Raw genomic sequence first — 14,588 nt, 5'->3', positions numbered from 1 at the left:
TGGAGAGCTTGTAATGTAGCTTCCTGGGCCCCACTCAGGATTCCCTGTCAGTTGATGAGCGTGCAGTGCTTCAGACACCGCACTTTGAGACACGTTGCCCACAAAATGCCCTATAAATGCAGAAAAGGAGACTTCATCTAGCCCATTAAGCATCTCAAGCTGGCCCCTCTTCTGTGCCCCTTAACCTCTGACCTCTGAACTCACCTGTCCTGCCTCTTTCCAGACCCGGTTCTCTCTTAGGCAACTCAGGGTGCTCCCTGGCTGGGTCTCATTCCCACTTCCCTCTAAACACAGCTAAGGTCATCTTGCCTCACAAGAGGAGTAGGGCCTAATTGTAATGAATATCAGCCCCGTTTATCCTGCTCTTGGGTACCTGTGTACCTCACTCCTCATGACAGCCAAGTGAGGTCGGAACCAAGACCATACCTATTCTATAGAGGAGGAAGCTGAGGCTCAGAGATGGCAAGTGACTTCCCCAGGGTCACTTGTTTTGTAAGTAAAAAAGCCAGAATGGGACCCAGGCAATTGGATTGGGTTCCAGAGTCTGCTTTTGGACTCTTATGGCCTCAGGTCTTGCATAACCAAAAGTGGGGAGGTGAGGGTGCTGGGCAGGCTGGTGCTGGAGGACTGTGTCCATTCTGGGCCCCAGATGTGGCCACAGCATATGCAGAAGAGCTACGTTGCCTGCACATCTGCCGGCTGTGACCCAGGCCTCAGCTCTACCCAGCCCTGCCTCCCACCTTCCCCACTGCAAGTCCCCTGCCTTCCTCTGAGTCCCCTGGCCCCACCACTTCATCCCCGTGACTCTCTGCTGTCTTTTCTGTCCCCGTCTTTCCAAGGTCTTGAGCCCCTAGTACACTGAATTTAGAGACCAGCCCCAGCCCCAGCCCCAGCAGAGGCTGCCTCAGGGCCAGGCTCATCCTGAGGTCTCAGGGCTGTGAGCCGACCCTTCCCTTGGCCAAGCCTGCAGTCAGACACTACAGCTCCCTTCTATCACCCGAGGCTCAACCTCCCAAAGCTCCCCCGGCTCTGGGTCTGCTTGGCCCCTAAGCCTGTTGTCAAACGGCAGACTCAGCTCAGGGCCTCCTGGGGAAACTTCCCAACATTAGCTGCCCTCTCGGCTCAAACGGGGCTCAGAAGCCACATCCTGCATGGAGACCATGTTGTCTGATGGCCTCACAGTACAGATGGGAAACTGCAGCCCAGAGAGGGTAGGGCATCTGCCCAAGGCCACAGGGCCAGGTAGTGAGAGGCAGAGCTGAGGCTGGAGCCTGCGCCCCCAGCCCCCAGCCAGTGTGCCCTTTCCACGGCTGCATCCCAGCCCCGGCCTCCCTGCCTCTCTGCCTGTCTGCTGGAACCTGAGCTGACATCGCTTCTCCAACATCTTTGCTTCTTGAAACCATTATTTGAAAACAGTTTTCCTTGCCAGGAGCCCCAGGCTCTTAGAGCTGAGAAATGAAACCTCATAGACAAGGAATAAGCACTGTCTACAGCGAAGCCAGCAAGACGGGCCCAGACTCAGGTGACGCTCAGGTGGTGGGACAGTGACGCTGTCCCCTTCCGCTGCTCCCACCCCCCCATTTAACCACAGCCACAAGGAGTCCTCAAAGCCAACAGGACCACAGATCCTGCACATCGGTCAGAGCAGGATGGGCGCTTAGAGATCATCCGGTTCAGCCCCTGCACAGATGAGGAAACTGAGGCCCAGAGTGGATTAGCAGGAGAGCAAGGACCAGCCCCTTGACACAGCATCCCTCCGGGGAGGATACCACAGAGCACGCCCCCCCCCCCACCTCCGACCCCGCCATTGACTCGCAGACCCCTGTTTGCCATTGGTTCTTACCTCTCCTGGGGTCTGGTCCAAGTGTGGCTCCTTGTGGCCTGGAGACGTGGGCCAGCCCGTTTTGGGGATGGTTTCTCAACTAACTTGACTGGGCCTTTGGCACCCCTCACTGCCACTGCCACTGCCACAGGGGCACTTTTAAACAGTTGGCACTGGGCCCCCCTCCCCTTAGCCCCTTGCCCGCCGCTCCCTGGCTGCAAAGGCCCCTCTGCCTTTTACCTTATATGAGCTGAAGAGGCGAGCCTGGTGTTGGGGCGAGGCGGGTGCTGAGTCCTCTGAGGGCCCCCATTGGCCCAGGCGCCTGCCACGTGACCGCCTCGCCTTGACCTGCCCCTGGTGCCGACTGTTGCTTTTACCCCCTAAGGAAGGAGTGGTTGACAATTTTCATATTTCTTCTAAATTTGGAGATTTCAGACAATGCTGGGAGGCTTGGCTCCAGCTGCCAGAGGCCCATGTGGAAGTCATTAAGCTGAAGAAGGGGGGCCGGGGGAGAGCGGGAGGCAGGGAGAGGAGGGGGAGGAAGGGGGTAGGGGCCGGAGTTCTGAGGGTTGCCAGTTGTCAGCCTGGGAACATGAGCAAACTCCCTGGGAGCAAGCTGTGTGTGAGAATTTCCTCCCTCTTCCCTGGCCCCTGTGTCCCAGGACGGGAGTGGGAGTTCTGAGATTTTTTTCTGGGAACCCCCAGCGGGGCAGACGCCAGTCCTGGCTCCTGGGGTCCAGAAGGTGGTGGGAATGGCAGGGGATGGGGGACCATGAAGAAGGAAATCCTCTCTCCAGAAAGCGGGGACCCTTGGATGCCAACCCCATCATTGTGCAAAGAAGGCTGGGGCCCCAGAGGGCTTGCGCCTGTCACACAGGGGGCTGCGACGGGGCAGGAGAGGGAATCCGGGGACTCGCCACTGGGGCTCCCTTTCCCCTGGAGTCCTAGTCCTGAGAAACGCCTGTCTCTTGCCCTTTCTCATTATGCTCTGGCCACGTTGGCCTCCTATAGGGTCCTTAGTGTTTTTTCATGCCTCTGGGCCTTTGCAGTTGCAGTCCTCTCCACCAGATGTGCCTTCTACCCAGAGCTTCCCATAGCAGGCTTCTCCTCCTGCTTCTGGTCTCAGCTCAAAAGTCACCTCTGGGGGCTTCCCTGGTGGCGCAGTGGTTGAGAGTCCGCCTGCCGATGCAGGGGACACGGGTTCGTGCCCCGGTCCGGGAAGATCCCACATGCCGCGGAGCGGCTAGGCCCGTGAGCCATGGCCGCTGAGCCTGGGCGTCCAGAGCCTGTGCTCCGCAACGGAAAAGGTCACAACAGTGAGAGGCCCGCGTACCACAAAAAAAATAAAGAAAAGTCACCTCTGGGAGAGGCTTACTTGGCCGCCACATTATTCTCTATTGCTGTCCCCCCTTGTTGCCCTCCAGGACTGTGCCTATATTTTACGTATCTACTGATGTAGTTGCTTGTTGTCTAGCTCATCGTGGAGAGCACAACTCCCCCTGGGGAGGGTATGAGTCCCCAGGCCTCCTGCAGTGCCTGTGAGGGATAGCCGGGAAGATGTCTGTGGACGGCGGCTGTGGGCATAGGAGTGGCCGCTGAGGCTGGAGGAGGGCTCCTCCCAGTGGCCTTGTTGCTCAGAGCTTCCCTTCTGTGGCCAGGCTGGCTGGACCCCAGCTACCTTCATTCACATTCTCATTCACAGTCCCCTGGACCCCTGGTCCACATGGGACTGCTGCCCCGTCCCTCAGGGCAGGATTCCCTCCAGCACACGGCTTCGGACCATCCTGCACGGGGCAGCTCCAGGGGTGTGGGGTGCTGAACCCTACACCGTCCCTGACCTTAAGAGGCTCCCAGTCTGGTAGGAGGAGCTTCACACCGACTTTGTTCCTTCTGAGGAAAGAATTCTCTTGTCGGGAGGCCTGTGTGTTTGTTCCTGCCTTTGCTGTTTCTTAGCTGTGAGGTCTGGGCACAGTTCTTCAACTGCTGCTCTGAGCCTCACTTTACTCCTCTGTGAAATGGGAAACATAGGGCCTGCCTTTTGGTGTTGCCACAAGGGTCAGGTGGGTTGGCCGCTGCAGTCCTAGGGGATGGGTCAACTATGGAGCCAGACTGGGCTCAGTACTGCCTCTACTGCTTCCCACGGGGAGTGGGGATGGGAACTGTGTTTAACATCTGTGAACCTCACTTTCCTCCTCTGTAAAATGGGGCCAGAAAGAGCCCCTACCTCCCAGGATTGCTGTGAAGACGAAGCGAGACCATGCTTACGAAGGGGTTAGCCCTGTGCAGCTCCAGAGTAAGGGCTCAGTAAATGCCAGGTATTTATTTTAAGGGTTATGACACCACACCTGACACACAGCAGGCTTGCCATTCATGTCATCCCCTTCCCTCCTGAACCTAGAAGATGGATACCATTCACAAGCGTACCCCTGGGTTGTAAGATCATGGCAGGGAAGGCTTGTAACCACCGCTCCCTGCTCCTGTTCAGTGTTCTGATTTGACACTCCAAAGCACCACCAGCAGATCCCAGGGTAAAGATAAAGCCAGCCCAACGGAACCATTGAAATTATGGAAAGTCCACTTTGGAGGCTGTGAAACTTGTTATGCTTCTATTACTTGTGCTACTGTAGCATCAGAGATATTACATCAAGACAGAAAAGAAAACAGAAAAGTGACCAGTATAAGTTATGGAAAGGCCCACCATTTCAATGCCCAAGAACTCTGTGCCTGGCCAAGCATGAGTTGGCCACCCCTGTGAGCCAACAGTCTCTGTTATCGTAAGGTCTGTTACCAGAGGCGAGAACAAGGAATTGAAGCAACCTGCAGGCAGATCCTGGGAGAGGAGGTGTCCTGGCACCAAAATATCTCAGAAGGCTAACTAAATGGCAGCCATATATGACTCAGTGTCCATATATCTGTCTCAAACATTTTTGAAGCCATTTCTCTTTCCTCCCATGCCCTCTCCTGGGAGTTACTAGTGCTTTACGTCTATTAACCATTGTCTGAAGTGGCTTTTCTTTTCACACTGTGGCAAGGCAGCCGTGAAATCCCTCTGCTCCCAGAGGAAACAGGTCAGTGAGACTCTGGCTTTGTATGTGTGAATAAGGCATCTTAGGAGGTGAGGGGAGCTTCTTGTTAAGGGCTGGGTATGAGAGTGTGTTTGATGGGTTCTGTGTCCTCAGAGGGTGTGTGCAGTCAGGGGCAAGGGAATCCCTAGCAGGAGGTTGAGGGTCCTGAAGACCAGGAGACTCAGGGGGCCGGGCAGAGCTGCTCCACCTCTACAGGTGATCAATGAAGAGGTTGAGCTGATACAGTTAGAACCTTCAGGAAGGTGGCGTTTAGAGCTATGCAGGAAGGACTTTTTTGAGTCAGTGGATTAACTCAAGGATGAGATGGGCTGATGGGCTGTCTTGGTAAAGTGATGAGTTCTGTGATGCTAGAGGAATGCAAACAGGCTGATGACAACTTGGCAAGTACCTTCCAGCCCTGAGGTCCTATGAGCTTTATCTCACACTTCATGATCTCACCTCCAACCTGTCCCTAACCCCCAGCCCTGACTTCATGCTAATTTGACCCAAAAGGCACAGCTCAGAGGTGATCATTCGGGAGACATGTTTTGAAAAGTGCTGTTAAAAAATCAAGCTCCAGGGCTTCCCTGGTGGCTCAGTGGTTAAGAATCCGCCTGCCAATGCAGGGGACACGGGTTCGAGCCCTGGTCCCAGAAGATCCCACATGCCACGGAGCAACTAAGCACGTGCGCCACAACTACTGAGACTGTGCTCTAGAGCCCGTGAGCCACAACTGCTGAGCCCACGTGCCACAACTACTGAAGCCCGGGCGCCTAGAGCCCGTGCTCCGCAACAAGAGAAGCCACTGCAATGAGAAGCCCGCACACCACGACGAAGAGTAGCCCCCTGTTCGCTGCAACCAGAGAAAGCCCGCGCACAGCAACGAAGACCCAAAGCAGCCAAAAATAAAAATAAATAAAATTTTTAAAGAAGAAGAATTAAAAACAAAATCAAGCTCCATATGTTTTCTTTGATGAGCATAAGACTTTTTTGTTTCATTGACAGAGTTTGATTCTGAGAGGTAAGTAAGAGACAATTAGTGAAGAAGTACTTATAATTGTCATCAAATCAATTTTTCAAAGCTTAATTGTACCCTTGAAAATAGTTAAAATGGGGGCTTCCCTGGTGGCGCAGTGGTTAAGAATCTGCCTGCCAATGCAAGGGGCACGGGTTTGAGCCCTAGCCGTGGAGCAACTATGCCTGTGCGCCACAACTACTGAGCCCGTGTGCCACAGCTACTGAAGCCTGCGTGCCTAGAGCCCGTGCTCCGCAACAAGAGAAGCCACCGCAACGAGAAGCCCGCGCACCGCAATGAAGAGTAACCCCCGCTCACCGCAGCTAGAGAAAGCCCGCGCACAGCAATGAAGACCCAACGCAGCCAAAAATAAAAACAAACAAATTAATTAATTAATTTTAAAATAGCTAAAATGTTCAGTTTTATGTTATGCATATTTTTACCATAACAAAATAAATGATGTGTCTGTGTGTAGGGGTAAGTGTGGATGTAGCAAGGTGCCCTGCTGGAGGTTAAGTTTGTGTTTTGTCTGTCCCTTAGTCCAGTGCACGGACAGATCAGGACAGAAGGTCATTATGAACTGCCTGAAGGGAGTATTTCTGGGAAAGGCAGGGAGAGGGATGTAACAAACCTTTTGTGCTGATCGCCAGGGAAAAGTGGTTGTAGGGGAGGGACAATGGTGTGGCACAGCCCTCAAAAATTCTGTGACTCCCTGGTATACAAATGTTGATAGGAAGTGGGACAGGTTCGCCCTTGTTGAAGGGCCCTGGGCGGTTAGCTTGGAGTCCTTCCCTGGCCTAGGGAGAATACTAGCTTTCACCTCTGTGGCCCCTTTGGGAGTTGTGAACATGACCCACAGTTTGGGATATGACTCACCAAGACCAGCTTCTGCTTGGACGTTCATATCCTTCTATCATGGTCAGCACATTGATATAGCACCAGATGGGACTCAACCCTGACCCCACCCCCAAGACACCTGTAAGGACTAGGGGACCCCTGGGTGCATAAGAGGAAGATGGTAAGAACCTTGGGGAGAGTGGCTACATTGCAGGTCTGACTTCCTGCCTTTACTGGCATATGGGCCTTGAACATTTGAAGTCTGAGGACCAATTGAGCTGCAGTAATCACACCATGAATGGTGCCAACGAACACCCTGTAACATGTGTGAGTGTGCGTGTGGTTGCACATGTGTGTGAAAATGCACTGTTAGCCGTTTGCAAGAATGTGGGAATTTGGGTGATTTGGACTTACTTCATTGTAGTTTTCTGGTTTTGATTTTTTCCTGATTTACATTGAGGTAATGAGCTTAACTAAAGGGGCTGAGTTATAGTCTATACTATAGTTATATATACAGTTATTGTATATAATATTACAGACTTCTATTTTTACTTCTATCTAATTTCTATTTTTTATTTGTGTTAAGGGAATATAATACATTCGTATTATAGTACTTTACAAAATTTATAAAGATTTATTTTAAAAAATAACTTACTTAAAATATGTTTATTTAAATAACCATGGAGATCAAGCCAGCTCCTATTCCATTTTTCCCCAGGGAGGGGGACACTAATCCTGACTGCTATTGCAGGGGGCTCAATTGTTCATAGAACCCAAGAGTTATGTGGTCCTTGTTTCACCTGCTTGCCACAGAGCAAATTGATGCACTGCCCAGATATGAAAGGGTTATGGTAACAGAGTGGGGTTATTGGAGATAATTTCCAAATGGGAGCAACCTGGTTGATGGGATTAGGGAAAATTAATAGCCCCCTCCAGACCTCAGCTTAAGTTGACTTTGCTCCTCCCTCTCTCCCCTTTGCTGCTGAGGTCCCCTCCCTGCTACCCACCCCCACCCCATCCGTGTCTGCCCATCTGATGCTCCTCAGCAGCCCTGAGGACGGCAGGCTGACTCCAGGCCTTCGTAAACCACCCGGCACTGTTAAACAAATCCTATAATTAGAAGCCAGGTTTCCTAAACGAAGTGAAAAATATAACATTACCCTTTGTTTGTTCACTGGATGCTCAACACATGTCCCATGACCCAGAGGAGCTGTGACTTTGGGTTTCCAAGAAGCCTTAATAAGGTAATGTTTATAAAGTTCTTAACTTTACAACTCCGTCGGAGTACAACTCTGTGAAATGAGGACAAGCCATAATTCCGAGAGATCTGCCCCCTCCTCACCCAGTGGTAGAGAATGTTATCTCCTTACGTGATGTGCAGAAAGCCCCAAGATTGGGATTAAAGGAAGTGGGCTCTGGCCCCAGCTCTGACACTGAATTGCTGTGTGACATTGTAGCAGTCCCTTTCCCTCTCTGGACTTGTGTTTCCCCATCTGTAAAAGAGAAGACATGATGAGACTTGCTTGTTCTAAATGTCTCTTCTAACTCTGACATTCTACAGTTTGATTTCTGTGTCTCTCTACCATAGGGTTGTATCTCAAGCCAGGATTCTTCTCCAGATTTGACTTCCCTTCCCTGGACTCCTCAGAAGGACTTGGTAATGTATCTTGAACTGGATAAATTGCTTGGGGTTGGCAAGACACATGGATGTATCCTTTTGTGCCTCAGCTCTGAACGCTTAGGGCCTCTCTCATGAGATAAAATGCGTAAAAATAATGTGAAAATGACTTGCAGAAAAAAAAAGAACTCTTTGAAGGAATTCAAACTGGTCAACATGAGGAACAGTGGAAAGGAGCACTGTTCTGTCTGGAGATGGTAGGCATTATTAAGTTAACATAATACTATATTAACATTATACATAATAACTGAATTTATTGAATTCTTTCTATGAACCAGACTCTGGGCTAAGGGTTTACATTCATCCTTTTAGTTAACCTCACAGCAAATCTGTGAGGTAGGTACTTTGTCATGATCCTCACTTTATAGATAAAAAAACTGACAATGTTTTTAGATGAAAGAATTTGCCTGAAGGAAATAAGTGGTTGGAGCTAAGACGCCAGAACCCATGATTGACTGCTGTAAATCCACTGCCTACATACCTCTGATTCCATTATGGTGCTTGTGGAAGAAAGTATCATGATAAAGCTTCTGTCATTCTGTGTCGTTGAGTGATTCTGATGAGCATAGCGTGCCCAAGCAGCCTACACAGGACTTGTAATATAGGTGAGAAAGACGCCTTTGCTGGCCTAAGCCTCCAAGAGGATTGTTTGTTAATGCAGCACAACTTGGCCCATCCTGACTGATACTACTTGTCATAGGCAAAGGGAGCAGCTTTGTTCTTTGTATTCTCAAAAGGAAATTTGTCATCAGCAGATGGAAGGAGCGGGGAGGTAGACATTTAAAACAAGTAGAGACTAGTAAGAAACTTGGGAGCATCTGATAGGAGTATCACTGAGACGCCAGCAAAATGATCTGTAGGGTCCCACTGAGCCTGTGATTCTAAGAATTGGTCTAAAAAACAAGATTTGTAAGTGATTCTGGAATGACAGAGTCAGAGCTGGCTCTGTGGTTGAGATAAGGAGGTAGAATGCAAAGGAATCCCAATATGGAAGACAAAAAATTATGGACATAGCTATGTGAGTGCTTGATTGAAGAGCCAAGCAGTTCCAGTTTTTTCCAAGAGCACACTGCTGGTGGAGAGGGAGATTGGGGTCACCCCGACCCTTGAACTCTCTCCAGAGCTGACTCAGAAAACATATCCCTTGCGCACTGAGCCCTCTCGCCAGACACATTTCCCTCTAATGTAAGTTTGTCTGTAGAGCACAGCCAGGCCATATCAGAAATGATTTGGTTGGCCTTTGGCTCTGTGTCCACTGCCTAATGACAGGGTGCCCACTTCTAACCACGGCCTACTTCCAATGCTCATTCCCTAACTGGGAAAAAGGTTAGGGTGGGGTTGAGGTCAAGAGTGGTCTCAGAGGCCCAGCCTTTCATCTCAAGCTCTGCCCCCTTTTCCTCACTATATGAATATGGGCAGGTTATTTCCCTTCCCTGGGCCTCAGTTTTGTCTTCTGTGAAAATCTGATATTCACATGGGATTGATGCGGGGAGTAAATAAAGTCACGGATATAAATGTGCTTTGTAAACTGTAGAGTGCTATGAATGTAAGAGGGATATCACTGTAAACACTAGGCAACTACTTGCAGCACCTGCCTGGGGCCTAGGGCTGGACCACCTCTGTCTCCCAGGGCCAGAAACCTTGACACTGTCTTCTGACAGTAGAACAATGATCGAGGCTTCTTTGTTGGGAACCAGACTTTGGAAATGGTCAGATTCCATGCTAGCCACTTCTTCCTCCTTCTCCACAAATATACAATATTTATGAGAACCGACCTTCCAATGGAAATTTGGCAAGATTTCACATTCTGGAGACATTGTACCTTCCTCCACATGCCCCGAGGGCTGAGGTCATGGGATTCCCAGGAAATGAGGGAGTTCCCACGGATACAGGGGGTACAGGGGACTGAGAGGAGAGGGGCCCAGCAAGAGCCCTAAGTCACAGGCTGGTCCTAAAATGTTGGTACTGTTACCTCCACCATCCTCTGTAAGAACATGAGCTCAGAAACTTTTTTTTTTTTAAATTAAAATAAAACTTTTTTTTTTTTAATTAATTTTTTGGCTGCATTGGGTCTTCGTTGCTGCACGTGGGCATTCTCTAGTTGCGGTGAGCGTGGGCTACTCTTGGTTGCGGTGCGCGAGCTTCTTGTTGCGGTGGCTCCTCCTGTTGCGGAGCACGGGCCCTAAGCGCACGGGCTTCAGTAGTTGCGGCGCGTGGGCTCAGTAGTTGCAGCATGCAGGTTCTAGGGCGTGCAGGCTTCAGTAGTTGCGGCTCGCGGGCTGTAGAGCGCAGGCTCAGTAATTGTGGCGCACGGGCTTAGTTGCTCTGTGGCATGTGGGATCTTAGTTCCCCGACCAGGGATTGAACCCATGTCCCCTGCATTGGTAGGTGGCTTTGTAACCACTGGACCACCAGGGAAGTCCCTATATTCGATAAATGAAGGGAATAAACCCTTCTCGAGACCTCCCAAGGCTCTTCATTGCCCCTGCCTTGAAGGCCACAGCTCCTAGAAACTTACAGAGCCTCTCAGACAAGATAGTTAAACCACCACCTGGGGCAGCTTCTCAATATTGTCTCCCAACAGGTTCAGGCCACAGAGACAAGCTTCTGCAGGGAGGCCTGGGTTGAGGTTCACTGTAGCTCTAAGAGCCTGTAAGTTTTTGAGGCTGTTTTCCAGTGGGGGAGGCAGGGTGGGGATGGAGGCCTTGGCTGTGGCCATAAGGGCTCCTTGCTGACATGTGAGGTGATGCATCTTGGAGTCGCTGCCTGTCCCCCAAGTGGTGGGTAGTGAGTAGCCTCAGGGTTTCTCTGTTCTCTCCGCAGGTCCTGCTCTGGTCGCAGTGGGGGCCCAGGCTCCTGAGCCAGGCGCTGAGAAGCACGTGTGAATAAGGCATGTCCGCTGCCTGCAAGAAGCTTCCACCTGGTGACTCTTCAAAAAAAAAACAGTAAAACAAAACATGCACGTGCAAGACCCCAGCCGCAAATTCGCAGTCACGCAGATATACACCAAAACCAGCTCAATAAAAACAGTGCTATCTGAGCCAATAGCTGAAGCCAATATGTAAGTCAGCCTTTGGTAAGTACCATCTGTTATTAGCTGTGTTGGGGGAGCAGGCCTTTGAACCCAAGCTGCAGTGGAAGTGTCCCCCCTCCCCCTGCCTCTCCCTCCCAGGACTCCTCTCCCATAAACAGCCAGGAGACACCACCCCCTTTTCCCCTCATCCTCCACAGCACAAGCTCTTCTTCCTCCGGGGTCTGGGCTCTGGGGGTCTGAAGAGAACATTTCTCATGTTGTACCCTTCTCCTGCTTCCGCTGGAGGACGGGGCTTCCCACCCAAAATAGATGCAGACCCACCCAGCAAGAGAGGGGCTGACAGCTTGTGGGGGAAGATCAGAACTCTGGATCTTGTAAGTTCAGACGTCCTGTAAACTCTGACCAGAGTATAAACATCCCCCAGGACTGAGGGGAGGATGTGTTGGTGGGCAGGGGGCCCGGCGCCTCCATCTGCCCTGGGGACAGGCTGTTTATTCCACATCCCTCACGGGCCCCCTTGGGCTCCTTCCTGTCTAGGTCTGGGCAAGTAGAGGCAGGCAGGACAGCCCCACATGGGGCCTGAGGCCTTGGACATGAGATTCGACCTCTCAGGGCTGGAAGGGAACTTTCAAAGCTCACCAAGCTCAACTCTCTCTTCTTTTTGCATCTCCCTCACAGCTGGTCTTCTGGCCTCTGCTAAAACACCTTGGCTAATGGGGAGCTCAGGGCAGTCCATTCTATTACTGGCACTCTGGCAACTGGAAAGTGTTCGAAAAAAGTTGTTCTAGAATTGTTCAGTGTGAGCTGATTGAGCACAGCTAAGAATAATGTGCACAACGAAATAATAGCAGGGCCATTCACTGAGCCCACACTGTGCCAGGTGCTTTATGTGCATTATCCCATTAAATTCTCCTTCCTCTCGAGGAGGACACATAGGCTCAGAAAAGTTAGGCCACCTGCCCAAGGTGACCCAGCAGTTTTGTGGAGGGGCTGGGGTTCAGTCGCTTTAGTTCAGAGTGTGTGCTTTAAATATTAGCCTATACTGGTTTTTCACAATCCAAAAGCAAAAATAGCACACGTAACACAAAAACACCATACAACAAACACAGTCACACACAAACCAACCACATTACAATAAAAGCAGCCCAAACTGGCCAAATCTTAAGTACCCTTTGTATGCCAGGCAAATCATAATTTTTATGATAAGGCCACTTTAACAACCCTAGGAGGAAACTGAGGCTCATTGAAGTGAGGAAGAATGGATGTGGCCACATTAGAAGGGGCAGAGCATGTGTCCAAGCATCATTTCTGAAGTCTGCAGTCTCCCTCTACACCATATTGCATGATAGGAGGGCACTGTCGCATAACGAAAGAGAAAACTTTTATCATTATTACTATTATGTTCAACATCGAGAGCTTTAAAAAGCGGGATGTGCATCCTCAGAGATGAATGATCTCCCTACACTGGACGTGCCTAGCAAAGATGCTTTAGAAGAGGTTCCTACACAAGATATTCCCCAGCGTCAATCCGCAACCCAGAGACACAAACTTGGTGTTTTCGAGGCTGGATGCTGGGTGGCAGGGAGGCCTCGGACACCCAGCCCCAGAGCACAAGCCCACCCATTGCAGTCCTCCTCAACTCGCATTTCCTTGACTGCTCCCCTGGGGGAGGAGGTATTGGCGCCTGGCCTGGGCAGAGGGTCATGTGGATGTGGCGGACCCTCTGCACATCCCAGTGGCCGCCCATTCACCCAGGCCTTGCCCTTTTTTGAGAACTGGGAGCTCTCTGGCTGGGTCTGTTCCCACCAACAGCGTTCCCATCCAGGGAGCTTAAAATAGTGCCTCTTGGCTGGGGCTCTGGAGTGAGCAGTGAGGGAGGCATTTGTGCAAATATGGGCCTGGGAGAAGGACTCCTACCCCAAGGGGGTGGGGGTGTGGTGGGGTGGGCAGTGCGGCAGGAGAGCCAAGACCTCCAGTGGAGGATGCACCCTCCTGGCCACAGCCCCCCTCCATCTTGCAGTAGAGGCGCCTGCTAGTCTCCTGCCTCCCTGACCTTACTGGGTCCACTTGGGCAAATCTCTACACCGAATCCCGCAGGCCTTCCTGGCCCAGCCGAGGCTCCAGGGTGGGCCCACTGGGAACAGGGACCTCTACGCTCTTCTGCTGGTTCTATCCTTGTCCCCACCTCCTACCTAGGAACACTCCAGAAGCATCCTTTTGAAGGCCCAACTCAAAAGTTATTTTTAATAATCACAGTAACAATTGCAGCTGCCACTAATTGAGGGCTTACTTTTGTCAAGCGCTCTGCTAAGTGCTTTAACATGCATTGTCTTTGGTCCCAACGACCATCCACTGAGAGCCAAGTTACCATTATCTCCTCTGTGCAGAAGAAACTAAGGCTCAGAGAAGTCAAGTAACTTTCCCAAGGTCACACAGCTCTGAATTGGCAGAGGCAGGATTAAAACTCAGGTCTGTCAACCTCTGGAGTCTGAACTCTTACCTCCTGAACTGCACCTCCTCCTCCAGGTCCCCGCTGCTCTGGGCTCCCATGCTCCATCCCAGCATTATCACCCTGTATCACATACATACGGCTGTTTTGATTCAATGCATCAAGTATTTAGTGAATGCCTACTGTGTGCCAGGAACATTGCTGGGTGCCATGCCCACACCCTGGGAGCTCTCAGATCCTCTTGAAGGACTCTAGTTTGGGCTTGGGCTCAGTGACCTCCCTGACATGCAGGATCTGGTTTGAAGATGTCAGGGTGAGGTTGAGGCAAGCACAGATCCTCCTTGATGATCAGCTGCCTCCTTCCTGGACATTCCTGCCTCCTTCCTGGCTGTGATTCTCCTCTCCTTCCCGCACAGCAGGGAACAGCACGTGCAGGAATCAGACAAACTTGCTTTGAATGCTCTGTGACTTTGGGCTCTCTGAGCCTCAGTTTCCCCATCCATAGATTCAGGATAAAATTAGGACCTCACCACAAGGTGGTTGGAAGGATTTAATAAAACAATGCACATGAAGGACTTAGCACAGTGCCTGGTGGTCAGTAAGTAGAATTATACAGCAGCTATTATTGCTAATTGTTTCTTTCTGAAAATGACGGTGTCCAGGTGCCAGATGCATAGGGCCTAGCACG

General features: G+C 51.0%; 1 protein-coding gene across 1 annotated transcript in view; it reads right to left on the bottom strand.

Annotated features, from left to right (window-relative positions):
- The window catches only part of LOC114892149, a 32,727-nt gene extending 18,726 nt beyond the window's left edge, over window positions 1-14,001 (bottom strand). The window contains 1 exon segment of the mRNA XM_029216829.1: window positions 13,952-14,001. Coding sequence (XP_029072662.1) covers window positions 13,952-14,001 — 50 coding nt within the window.
- Window positions 14,002-14,588: the final 587 nt, after the last annotated feature.

The sequence above is a fragment of the Monodon monoceros genome, unplaced genomic scaffold (assembly GCF_005190385.1).
Source record: "Monodon monoceros isolate NGI ecotype Baffin Bay Population unplaced genomic scaffold, NGI_Narwhal_1 Super_Scaffold_12, whole genome shotgun sequence".
Lineage (NCBI taxonomy): Eukaryota > Metazoa > Chordata > Mammalia > Artiodactyla > Monodontidae > Monodon > Monodon monoceros.
The sequence above is the reverse complement of the archived record's forward strand: the minus strand, read 5'-3'. Positions and strand labels throughout refer to the sequence as shown.